The 12,816-nt window shown below is 43.8% G+C and overlaps 2 protein-coding genes across 2 annotated transcripts in view; one reads left to right on the forward strand and one right to left on the reverse strand.

Annotated features, from left to right (window-relative positions):
• XKR6 (XK related 6) overlaps positions 1–12,816 on the forward strand; it is a 317,023-nt gene that overhangs the window by 207,011 nt on the left and 97,196 nt on the right. The gene's annotated exons all lie outside the window — the stretch shown is intronic.
• Positions 1,074–9,870, reverse strand: LOC144296584 (uncharacterized). The gene is made up of 4 exons (XM_077869687.1): positions 9,844–9,870; positions 3,726–4,095; positions 3,449–3,506; positions 1,074–1,110 (listed from the first exon to the last, which is right to left on the reverse strand). The coding sequence occupies exons 1-4, from the start codon at positions 9,868–9,870 to the stop codon at positions 1,074–1,076; spliced, it is 492 nt and encodes a 163-aa protein (XP_077725813.1).

Genomic DNA, 12,816 nt, shown 5'->3' on the forward strand with positions numbered 1-12,816 from the left:
ATTTTACATGTGCTGTATCATCTCTGCAGGGTACAAATCATTATCTCATTTGATAAATGAGAAGTGGACACTTAGGGAAGGGAAATAATTTGCCCAAAGTCACACCATGTGAAGTGCTGGGACCAGTTGTTATTATTATTATTTTAAAGATTTTATTTATTTATTTATTTATTTATTTATTTATTTATAGGAGTATGTGCTTGTGACTGCGGGGAGACACAGAGAGAAAGAGAAAGTGAGAGAGAACCTCAAGCAGACTGCCCACTGAGTGTGGCGCCCCATGTGGGACTTGATCCCATGACCCTAAGAGCATAACCTGAGCTAAAACCAAGACTCAGAGGCTTAACTGTCTGAGCCACCCTGGTGCTCCTGGGATCAGTTATTATTATGTTTTAATAAACATTGCATTTCAGAATAGTTTTAAATTTACAGAATTATTGTAAAGGTAATGCAGAGTCCCCATATATTCCATACCCAGTTACCCCTGTTATTAACACCTCTTGCTAGTATGGAATATGTGTCACAACGAATGGACCAATATTGACACATTACTATCAACTAAAATCCATATTTTATTCAGATTACCTTAGTTTCCCCAATGTCCATTTTCTGTTCCAGAATCCTGTCCAGGATATCACATTGCTTTTTTGTCATCATGTCTCCTTAGACTCCTTTAGACTATGACAGTTTCCCAGATTTTTCTTGTTTTTGTTTTTTCTTGACAGTTTTGAGGCATACTGGTCAGGTGTTCTGTGGAAGGAAGAATGAGTAGGACCAATTTTGAACCCAAATTTGTTTTTCCAAAGTTCATGCTCTTTCCAGTAGACCCTGTCTCTTTCCACAGAGAGAGAAAGAGAGAGAGAGAGATTGATTTACTATGGAGCAACTTGCCAAAGGCCAAGAAGTTATGAAATAGAACCAACCCACATCTATTGACTTTCTAGAACGGTATAACTGGGGGCCTGGCTTCTTGTCTGTGCTATAAAACTTCCTTATACAACTTTAGACAACAGTTTAAGAAGAATGACTCCTTCTAGCCCTTGCTCTTTGTGAGCTTGAAGGTCCTCTTGCATCTAAGTGGTGTCCCTCAGCTCTGGGAGGGCCACCAGGCTGCAGTGGACACAGGTGCTCTTTATCACCAGGCCTGGGGCCCTATGACTGGATTGCCTTGCATGATGAGCAGCATGGCCTGTGGCTCACCCAGGCTTCCAACAGGCTCCCAGCAGCATCTCAGCCCAGACAGTATGTTCTGTCTGCTGATGGACTCTGTGGGAAGCCTGTGGAGACCCCCAGAGACTGAGCACAGCAAGGGATGGGATGCTCCAATCTGAGGAAGAAGGAATCAGAGAAATCCCTGGGGCAAGTCGCCATTTTTTACGTGCTGGCCCACCTGCCTGAGAGCCAGGGCCAGCCTTAGGGGGAGCCAAGTGGGAGACAAGGCTGGTGTGGTGGGGTACTGTGGATGACTGGGTGAAAGAGATCGGGCTTGGTTCTGTAGACAGTGGGAGCCAGTGGGGTTTCTGAGCAGGACAGGGCATTGTGAAAAAATGCTTGGTTAAACCACAGCTTCTCCACAGGTGTCACAAGTGAGGTACAGACGCAGAGCTGGCAGGCCTTGTTTGACACAGGGCTTCGCTGTCCTCCTCCTATAGCAAATGCAACAGTCAGAGATGCAGTTCAGTCCCTGTAAGCAACAGCCAGAAAAAGGCAGACACATGCTTCCTTGTCTTTCCTCACTTAGCCCTGGTTTCATTGCTCTGGGGCCTACACACCTCTGCCCTGCTATCCACCTCTGTGGCCTCAAGCTCCTTTCCTGTTGGTTGCCACACTTCCTTGAGTTTTACCTCTTCCACCTCAAGGAAAGGGAAGCAACCCCAGACAGAGGAAGGAGCCTAGAATGAAGCCAGGGCCAACAAAAATAAACTTTAGGTACCCACAGTGCTACCTGGCCCACCATTTCATCTGAGTAGATGAGATCCAGATAGAGTTTTTCCTCTTTTTGTTTTGCTTCCTGCATCTTTCACCAGATGTGTTTTGCTGAGGGGTCGGCTGGGGTGGAGTAGAGAAGAGTTGGCTCCACCAGCCTGTCTTCCTCTGTGGGTTTGGTGTAATCTGTTCTGTGCCAAACTTCTTAAAAATTGATGACAAAGTGGTGTTGATGACTGGGTGGCAACTATGTTAGCAGCCTTATTTCTTTGTGCATGTAAAGGCTTCAGGAAGTCTGACCTGTTATAAAGGAAGTATTGGTTATCAGGCATCAAATTGGTTTTCAGGTTTCAGGCATCAAACCTTGGGACCCAGGCTTTGCTGCCAGACCAACCAAAGCTCTCCCATTACCACCTGGTCTTGAGGAAGGCATATTACTTGAGATGTATTTGGTGGTAAGGAACAGAATATTCAGTAAAGAAAAGCCCAAAAGGCACTTAATTATCTTACATGATAAGATGCTGGATATGGGCATTTCCAGGAATGACTTAGCAATTTAAAAATATTAGGATGTTGGACCCCTGTCTCTGTGACTCTCCTGACTGTCCCTTGTAGTCATAAATTGGCTGCTGCAGCTCCAAGTATCAAAGCAGCACCCCAGGCTGGAAGCAAAGGGATAGGCATAAAATGAGCCTTTTCCTTAGCAGTTCTTTTCTTTTATTGAGGAGTGAAATCTTAACCAGAGGGTTCACCCATATTGTGGCGTGTGTCAGAATCAGAATTTACTTTCTTTCTAAGGCTGAATGATGTTCCGTTATATGTGTAGACCACATTTAGTTTATCCATTCATCCATTCATGGACACTTGGGTTGCTTCCACCTTTTGGCTATTGTAAATAGTGCTGCTATGAACATGGGCGTACAGATATCTCTTCAAGCCCCTGCTCTCACTTCTTTTGGGCATATACTCAGATTAATTGCTGGATCATACATACTCTCATTTTTAATGACTGCACGGTGTTCCGTGGTATGGGTGAGCAAAGAGTTCCTTTAACTAGTTTCTTATTGCTGACCTGGTAGGCGGTTGCCACTTTTTATAAACATCAGAATAATAAACATCCTTGTTGATATATCTTCGTCCCACAGTGAGCTTTTTAGGACAGACTTGAGCATCTCACTGCTCTGGCTCCAGACTCCCAATGTTCCTCCAAACTCATAGACGTAACTATTTTGCAGCTCAGGGGACATTCTGGTCCCAGCTGTCACTGTTCTCCCTCACTCACTAATTACTCATGCAGTGCTCCAGGACCTTCTGTATACTCATTGCCCAACACTCCTTCCCACTCTCTGTTTTTGTACATGTTCCCTCCTCTCCCTGAAACATATGGCCATCTCTCTTTCCTCCAGAATTTAAAAGCCTTCCCAAAGGTTCACCTTAACTCTTATCTTCCTCTCTGAACTTCCTGCTCACCATCCCAAGCAGGATTAACCACACCCTTCTCTGTGTTCCCCGAGTTCCTTACCTGTGTCTGTTAGAGCATTTATCATGTGTTAGCATAATTATTTGTTGATGGAGACAGCCTGAAAAAAAAACAGAAAGAGGGAACATTTTGCAGTCAAATAGACCCACTCCAGAATCCCAGTTCTTGCAGTATGACATTGGGCAGGTTGTGTGGCTTCTCTGAGCCTTACTTTGCTCATTTGTAAAATGGGGATCATAGTTTCTATTCCTGAAAGATTATTTGAGGATTAGAGATGATGAATGTGACCCACAGAGCTAACACAAATTAGGTATCATACATAATATTTGTATGATGACCAAAGCTGCCACTGATGATGATGAAGATGGGGTGATGGTGGTGGTGGTGGTGGTGTTGATAGAGGTGATGATGATGCTGGCGGTGGTGATAATGATGGAGTTGAGGGTGGTGGTGGTGTAGTGATGATGATGGTTGATGGTGATGATGATCATAGTGGTGGTGATGATGATAGTGATGGCATTGGTAGTGATGGTGGTAGTGGTGGTGATAATGATGGGCTTGATAGTGATGATGGTTGTGATAATGATGGTAATGATGATGGCAGTGGTGATAATGATGGGGTTGATGGTGCTGATGATGGAGGTGGTGATGATGGGGATGACAATGATGACAATGATGTACTTGTTCCTCTGATAGAATGTGATCACTCCTCAGGCAGGTGCTATGCAGCTTGATCTGTGTTTTGTGAATGTCTGCCATAGAAAAAATACATAGTAAAAAAAAATACATTAATTACTTCAAAGCTTAGTTGCTTTGGGTGGGAAGTGGTCCTTCCTGAATTAACCTGTTTAGTCCCAGCTGAGTCTCCCTTCTGAATCCTTCCTGGCTGTGAATTTTGTGAGCTGAGGCAGCACAGTGCATAGAGCCCCCAACCTAGTGCTGCGAAATTGGGGTCTGCCCTCAGCACTGCCCTTAACTGGGCCAGTCACCTCCTTTCTCTGGGCTTTGGAGCTCTCATGGGGGCCTCCTGTTCAAATATCTCACACAACCCTAATTTCAATCCAAAGGTGCCCTGCTCAGTAACTGTACCCAGATTATTTCCAAGATTGAGTTATACATCCCAGCTGGAATGGGCACTAGAATCTGAAGATGGAGACTGTGTTCTATTTACCCTTTTCCTGGCTCTCTGTGCTCAGTACAGAGCTGGCATCTTGGCCATGATGGTGGTGGGGCTGGATGGGAGAAGACAACGCTTGAGGTTACTGAACTCATGGCCTGATCCATCCCATGGTCAGGGGGTAGGGGGAGGAATTAGTTGTCAGTAGCACATCACCTGTCAGGGATGTTACTGAGGGCCTACTGTGCTGGGCAGTGGGAGGGGATCTGGACGTTTACCACATCTATTCCTTTCTAATTGGTATATATATTGGTCAATTTATATTCTCTACGATTCCTTTCTCCCCCAGCAGTGAAGAGAATGACAAACACTGCTGAGTGCTTGGTCTTTTCAAGGATTATAAAATTGCCATGTCAGTATACTGAATGATTCTTCCCCTGAAAAGTTCAGTCTAGGAGGGATGATTCTATATGGACACAAGTAATTATAATACAAAGGAAGTATGCCATAGAGGGCTTTAAGAATTCAGAGGGGAGGGTCCTTGTGGAGGACTGTGCTGGCTCTTCCAGGACAGGGGAGAGCAGAGCATTCCTGGCTGGGGCATGCCCTGAACAAAGTGCACAGAGGCAGAAGTGCTCTGAAGTGATTTGTACTTCCCTGACAAGAACTCAGGATGAGTCTACATTCTTTGGAACCCATGCAGTAAGAACATAGACTTATCCTCTTAAGGCATCTATGAGAGAAGAAAAGCAGAGTTATCCTTATAATCCCAAAGATCTGATTAGAAACCATAGGTCTGTTGAAAGGAAGTGCTGTGGGGAGCAAGGAGGTGGTGAGAGAGGGTGTATGGATTGAGGAGGCCTGAAGTGCAAAGGGACATGAGCACCCCAAGGTCTCCTGGGTTGTCAGTGGGACGAGATCCAGAGCCTACATGTTGCTAGCTCTTGACTGGCTCTGAGAAGCCCAGCCAGGGATGCTGTGGTGACTCATTGTCAGTGAGGTTCTGAGGCATGCAGAAGCAGGAAGTTCCTTCTTTGCCTCATCCCAGCTTTGCTTCAGCACACGGAATCTCTCTTTGCTCTCCTTTCCTCACTCTATTGAGTTCCCGAGATGCAGCAGTGATAGCAGTCCCTCATCCTTGTGGAGGCCCATGGATGCAGAGGCAGTGACAGAGTGAACCTGGCTGGCCCAGAATTGCCACCCGGGGATCAGCTCCAGGAAGCAGAGGAGAATTTTTCTTTACTCATCAGACACATTTCTACTCAGTTGGCATAAACTTTTATTGTTGTCTATAAGATAATAGTTGGAGCTTCTGAGAATCAAGACCCTGTCCCTTCCTCACTATTTCCTTCAGCTGTTATTTGAGGGAGCCTCAGGGCGGTGTGTTATAAGGAGACCACTTCCTAACTGGGTGACTCTCAGCAGATCATTTTTTACTTCTCTGACCTTTGGTTTCCCCATCAAAAACGATGGGGTTCTTTTCTCACAGGGTTGTTTTCCAGTAAGAGGAGAAAATACATGTATGGTATCTAACACTTAGCATGTGCTCAATAAATGTTAGTTCCATTTTTTCATTTCCCATGTGCTAAATCATTACATATACACCCAGCAGCTGTTCTGTTCTTTCCTCTGCCTAGATCTGGATTTCAGATATGTGTAGGGTTTGGTTTAAGTAGGGGGAGGGGTATGCCTTCCTATGCAGAAAGGCAAAGGCTTGAGGAGAGGAAACAACAGAAAGAATCTCTAGGAAAGAATAATGATGCTCCAAAACATGTAGTATATGTATATGGAAATGCAATTATGTGCTCAGTGAGGAAGAAAACAGTATGCTGTGATACATGGTTAGCTTGTTTCTCATTTGGATCCTGTTTCAGCCTTGTGGGGAGTTTAGCTGCAGTGACTTTGTTTGTTCACTAGAGGGTGCCAGGGCAGTAGGGCTGCATCAGCCTCTGCTTCTGCCCCCTTCTCCATAGAGCTTCAAACAACCTTCTAAAAATGTGGACTTCACCATCCAGAATTGGTAGAAAGAAGACAGGATTAGGAGTCAAGAGGGCTTGATTCTTATCCAAAGTACATCTTTAATTGACTCCATGATTCGGAAAAAACACTTTACCTCCATGGGTCTGTTTCTTGATCTGTAAGATGAGTGTGTTGGGTGAGGTGCTCCTAACTCCTCCAGGGACAGAGTTTTGGGTTGTTTGCACAGATGAAATCCCTGTTAACGAAACTCATGGTCTGGACAAGTCATATGGAAACAATGCGGCCAGACATCTTACTCTCCTGTATTTCTCTGAATCCTCAATTGTTCATAAGCAACACAAGAGTTGTCCTAGTAGGTCTTAAATCCCAGAGAAGCTTTCTGGACCCTGCCCCATGCCTTTCACCTTTCACCCATGCCTAGAGCTGAGTGTCTCATGCTGTCTCATGCTTTCTGGACCCTGCCCCATGCCTTTCACCTTTCACCATGGCTGAGTGTCTCATGCTGTCCCACAGTGACTGGCAGGTTCTGTCTGCATGCAGTCACGCCCATCTCGTCTGTAGGATGGGAGCCAACTCCTTTAAAGCCTCCCCTCAACTCATTTCTTAACCAGTCAAACTGGCTGTAGAACAAGATTCATCTCCTCCAACTCTTTGGGCTACCTCACTACTTGGTTAAATATGGAAAACAGCTTTTTTCAGAACTTTTAATTTATTTTGGTGCCTGGGAAGAGACTTTTTGTTCCCCACAGTATCAGCCTTGTTCTTCTCTTTTGAAACTAAAAATCTGGCGACCATTCATTTATTTCTTTAAACACTTTGTTCTGGGAATAAAAAAGCACAAATGAAGAGAAAACTCTCACTGATAAGGCCTCTACTCATTACCAATCTGTCAACATTTTGCCTAATTTTATTATAGTGTTTTCATTCACATTAATGAGATGATATTATAAATACAATTTTCATGCTGAATTTTTCTCTTGACATCATTTTATGTGCATTTTCTCATGTCAATAAAATAGAATTTGAATGCCTGCATACAACTTCATAGAAGTGAATCTTTCTTTTTTTTTTAATAAATATTTTATTTACTTATAAGAGGGAGACAGAGAGAAAGAACACCCAAGGAGAGCAGAGGCAGAAGCAGACTCTTTACTGAGCAGGGAGCCCAACACAGGGCTAGATCTCAGGACCCCAGGATCATGACCTGAGCCAAAGACAGATGCTTAAGTGACTGAGCCACCTAGGTGCCTCAGAAATAAATCTTAGCCATTTCCTCAAGGTAGGACATAGAACTTGCCTTTAGGTTTTCAATGCTATAAAGAACACCATGATTGAACTCCTTCATAAACATAGTAGCTCCTTCTGACTGAAATTTCCCTTACTTAACATTACCAAAGTGTGTTTGAAAGAGTAAGACAGCTGGGCATCCAAAGAGAAAGTAAAGGAACAAATATTTGAGGATTTCTGGTAACTTCCAGGCATGGAGTAGAGGATAATTTATACTTCACATTTATCCTTAGAACAATCATAGGAGCTAGATTTTATAGTTGGAAAATTGAGATTGCAAGAGATTTAGGAATTTGACTGTCCTAGTTAGTTAGCAATTGTGCCAGGATTTGACCTTGCGTTTGACTTTAGAGGTGGCTTATCCCTCAGTGCCATGCTGCTTGGAGACAGGGAGCAGAGTCTGTGGGGTCTGAGCTGGGCTCCAGGGAGCTGGTGGGCCTAACACCAATAAGGGGTGTTCAGATCATAGGGGTTGAGGTGCTTGTCTGCCTAGGGGAACTGAAGCCTGGCTGGGGGCAGTGGAAATGGGCACCCTACTTGGAGAGCTGGGGAGAGTCCATCTGCTGGAGTCTGGGTTTGATCCTCTGCCAAGTTTTCTAACCTGTTTTGCTGGACAAACAGCCCAAGGCCCTGTTTCATCAGCTCCTGCTCTTGTCCACTACTTTTCTCTTCCATTCCTAATAAATCTGAATCATAGTTTTTGGCTTTGTACTCATAAATTTGAAGTGGAGTTCTTACCAGACCTGTCAGTAAGATGGAGAAGGGAGGGTGAGAAGGAAAGGTGAATTCCAGGAATCTGGACTATTTTTAAACACATCCTCATTATTCTAGATCTTGCAGGTCACTGGTACCAGAGAAGAATTTTGCAGCCCTGACAGCTGGTGTTAAAACAATTAGGCTCAAAGTGACAACCGTGGGATGTGTGTATGTGTGTATATTCGCGTGCATGTGCGGCTACTCTTCCCCATTCTTTACACCACAGGGAAGCTTTCTAGGATGTGTTTTGGGCAGGGCCAGCTGGGTCAGTGGGAGGAGGCATGATCTTTGGAATGAGCTCTGGACGGTGTCTCAGGGAGAGCTGGGGACATCCTTTTGCTGCACACACAGGCATCACCCCAGACCAGTTGCCTCCTCTTCCTGGCCCCATCCTTCTCTTGTATAAACTAGAGGGTAGGATTAGGATCTCTATAAATTCCCCTTCAGCTCTAGAATACATTCTGTGAGGAGGACTGCAAATGCCTCTCATTGTGCTATTTTATGGGTCTTTGTGAAGTCCCTTCCCCATGTCCCCCACTTGCCCTGATCATGCCTGACACTCTACTCTGAGAGTTTTACCTTGGCTGCTTATTAACATGGAATTCTCTGGAAGGGCTAGAGACAGCTTTGTTTATTTTCTCATCCATGATCTCAATCACTTTTCATTTGGACACAATTTGCCTTTCATTTTTATTCCCCTCAGCACTTCCTACTTGAATTGGTCAGGGTTCTCCAGAGAAACAGACCTAATAGAAGATGCAGAAAGAGATAGAGAACAGAGACAGAGACAGATGTTTCTTGTAAGGAATTGGCTCATGCAATTATGGAGGGCTGATAAGCCCCCGGATCTGTAGTTGGAGGGCTGGAGGCCCTGGACACCTGATGTGTAATTCTAGTCTGAGTCTAAAGGCCTGAGAACCAGGAAAGCCAATGGCATAGTTCCAGTCTGGCAGGCTCAAGACCCAGGAAGAGCTGATGTTTCAGTGCTAGTCCAAAGGCAGAAACAAACAAACAAACAAACAAAAAAAAAAATAGTTCGAAGTCTGTCAGGCAGGAAGAATTCTCTCTTATTCCAGGGAGGGTCTGCCCTTTTGATCTATTTATTGGATTGGATGAGGACCACCCATATTAGGAAGGGCAATCTGCTTTACTCAGTCTACCAATTCAAATGCTAATTTTACTGAGAAACACCCTCGTAGAAACACCCAGAATAATATTTGACCAAATGTCTGGATATCCCATGACCCTGTCAAGTTGACACATAAAAACTACATACTACCCAATCAATATTCCTTACCTCACCCGCATGCTCATTGCTTTTCATGGTCCCCCTACAGAGGTTCCTGTCTACAAGCCATTGTATGTGCTATTCCCTCTACCTGCAGTGGCCTCCTCTCCACAACCCTGGGCTATAAGAAGACATTTTACCTGTGGTGCCTTAATTATTTCTTCATATGGTTATCTTGCCAGCTAGAGGGAGAAGGCAGGGTCTGCAATATTCTGAGGAGGCTAAAAGCATAGACTCTGGAGTTCCATTCTCTGGGTTTACATCCTGGTTCTTCCAGTTAACTAGCTGTCTGGCCATGGGTTAATTTGTGCTCCATCTCTTCAATCTACACAAAACAAATTGTAATTATACTTACCTGGTAGGGTTGTCTTGAGGATTGAGTGAGTGAAAGCATGCTCTTAGAATAGCATCCAACACACAGAAAAGATGAGATAATTCTAAGGTTTTGTTGCGGTTGCTGTAGTCCTTGGGTCAAGCACAGAGCCTGACATATACCAGGCACTCTGTAAGTCTTTGCTGAGTGGGGTCATGTATAATAAAGTGTGTAGAGAAGATATGAAAGTCAGTACATATGAGGTGGCTTGAGGAAGAACTATAAAGACATCTTTGCTTATGACTCTTTTTCCCCCAAGGCCAGTCTCTTTTCTATGGACCAGAGCAGTCTTCACACAACAGCATATGTATGTTTCCATTTACACCTTCTCCTTAAACTGGAGACAAGAAGCTAAGAGAATGCAAACGGGTGGGTGTAATGTTTTATTATTCTTCAAAGAGGAAAATTACAGAGGAAACCTGTAATTGGGAAAATTTTATTTCTTGCTCTCAGCAGTGTAGAGATATGTTCCACTTCTTCACACTTAACTTCTGCCGTATGTAAAGAATGTAAGGGAAAAAAAAAAAAAAAGCAGAGACCAGAGAAAAACAATTCAAAGCCTTTCCTCAAATTAGCTGGGAGCAGTCAGAAAATATTGTCAGGAAAGAACAGAAATCACGGACAGGAAGAAAATGCCTTCTAGAGTGTTGGACACCCAGCTAATAGGAAACTTAGCATGCCTACAATTCTGCACACCCCTGAAAGGGCCTCTTCATAGAAAACAGACAGTCATGACTAGTTACAAAGGATATTTTAATCAATATTTATGAAAAATATTATTAATCTGAGAAATTGACAATAAATAATGATTACTAAAGAAAGGTATTTAACTTTCTAGGTATTGCTTCCTTTAAATGTTCTCTCCTGGGCAGCCCGGGTGGCTCAGTGATTTTAGTGCCACTTTCAGCCCAGGGCCTGATCCTGGAGACCTGAGATCGAGTCCACGTCAGGCTCCCTGCATGGAGCCTGTTTCTCCCTCTGCCTGGGTCTCTGCCTCTCTCTCTCTCTCTCTCTCTCTTTGTCTCTCATTCTCTCTCTCTCTCTCTCTCTCTCTCTCTGTGTCTCTCATAAATAAATAAATAAAATTGTTTAAAAAAAAAGATAAATGTTCTCTCTCCATTTATAGTTATATGGATGGGTAGCTTAGAATCCCAGAATGTTAATCCTGAAAAGAGATCTAGAGAAGATCTAGTTTAACCTCTCTTATCATACATATAGATAAGGAAACTGAGGCCCAAGCGGAAGAGTGACTTTCCCAAAGACACACGGTAAGGATAAATTGGAGGTCTTTTATATGATCTACTCACATTCACTAAATGTCCACCTGACCATGTCCAGCAAAGAGAAGATGTATTGTCAAAGAGATTTCAACCCCTGGAGCTAAACCAATTGAAGGGAAGGTAATTGATGAATGGTATGTGTGTATGAATGTGTACAGATTTACAACCTCTCAAAACCCCATCAAACAATGGAATAATATACTAATTCCTAATCAATAGGACCCTGTCACATGGCCCAGTGAAATTGTTCCCAAAGGAGGAGAACGGACTCAAGAACAAACTAACCTTGTGGAGTGCATTTATAGACTGTCATGGTTATTTTTATGTGTCAACTTGACTGTGCCATGGGTGCTAGATGAAACATTATTTCTGGGTGTCTGTGAGGGTGTCACCAAAAGAGATCGGCATTTGGATTGGTCGACTCAATAAAGCTGAATGCCCTCCCCAATCTGGGTGGACCTCCTCCAAACCATTGAAGGGCTGAATAGAACAAAAGGTGAAGGAAAAGCAAATTTGTTCTCTCTCCTTGAGCTGAGATATCCCTCTTCTCCTGCCTTTGAATATTGCTGCACCTGGTTCTCAGGTCTTTAGACTCAGACTGAATTATACCACAGACTTTCCTGGTTCTGCAGATTGCAGAAAGCAGAGCATGGAACTTCTCAACTGCCATAACTGTGTTAGCCAATTCCTATAATCACTCTCCTTTCTGTGTATTTCTATATATCCTACTGGTTCTATTTGTCTGAAGACCCCTGACTGATATATAGACATAATTCCACTTAATCCTTACAACTACCCCATGCAGTAAGTAGAGTGGGTCAACCCCTTCCCCCCAGTCACAGTGCTCAGCCCCCTGCCCTGCTACATCTTGTTCAGTGTGTTCCTGGTGCTGAACATCACTGAAGCTGGATTAAAGACATTCTCAAGAGAATCTCAGGGGATAACTTGGATCTGTGATAGATGGTAAAGAGAGAAAAGTTGGAGTAAAAGCAGATTAAAGCTCCCATCCATACCCCATTAGAGAGTACTGTTTATGGAATTAGGTTCTGTTCTCATTGGGTGCTGATATTCCTATCCAGTTCCCCAAAGACAGTCTCTAGAAGCAGAAGCTTGTTTTGGTCCAGCGAAACTCTCTGGAGCAGAGGGCTCTTCCTTGGCATCGAATATAAATATGCAGGTAACTGGGTCTAGATATTTTTTTTCCTACAGAGTACCCATTGCTTTCCTAAGATTCTCAATAGTTGAGTGGTTTCCTGAAAGGGCTGGATATCAGATCTGAGTGTACAGCATTTCAGTGGCTGTGTGTGTATGTGTGTGTGTGTGTGTGTG

This window comes from Canis aureus, chromosome 24 (genome assembly GCF_053574225.1).
Source record: "Canis aureus isolate CA01 chromosome 24, VMU_Caureus_v.1.0, whole genome shotgun sequence".
NCBI classification, from domain to species: domain Eukaryota; kingdom Metazoa; phylum Chordata; class Mammalia; order Carnivora; family Canidae; genus Canis; species Canis aureus.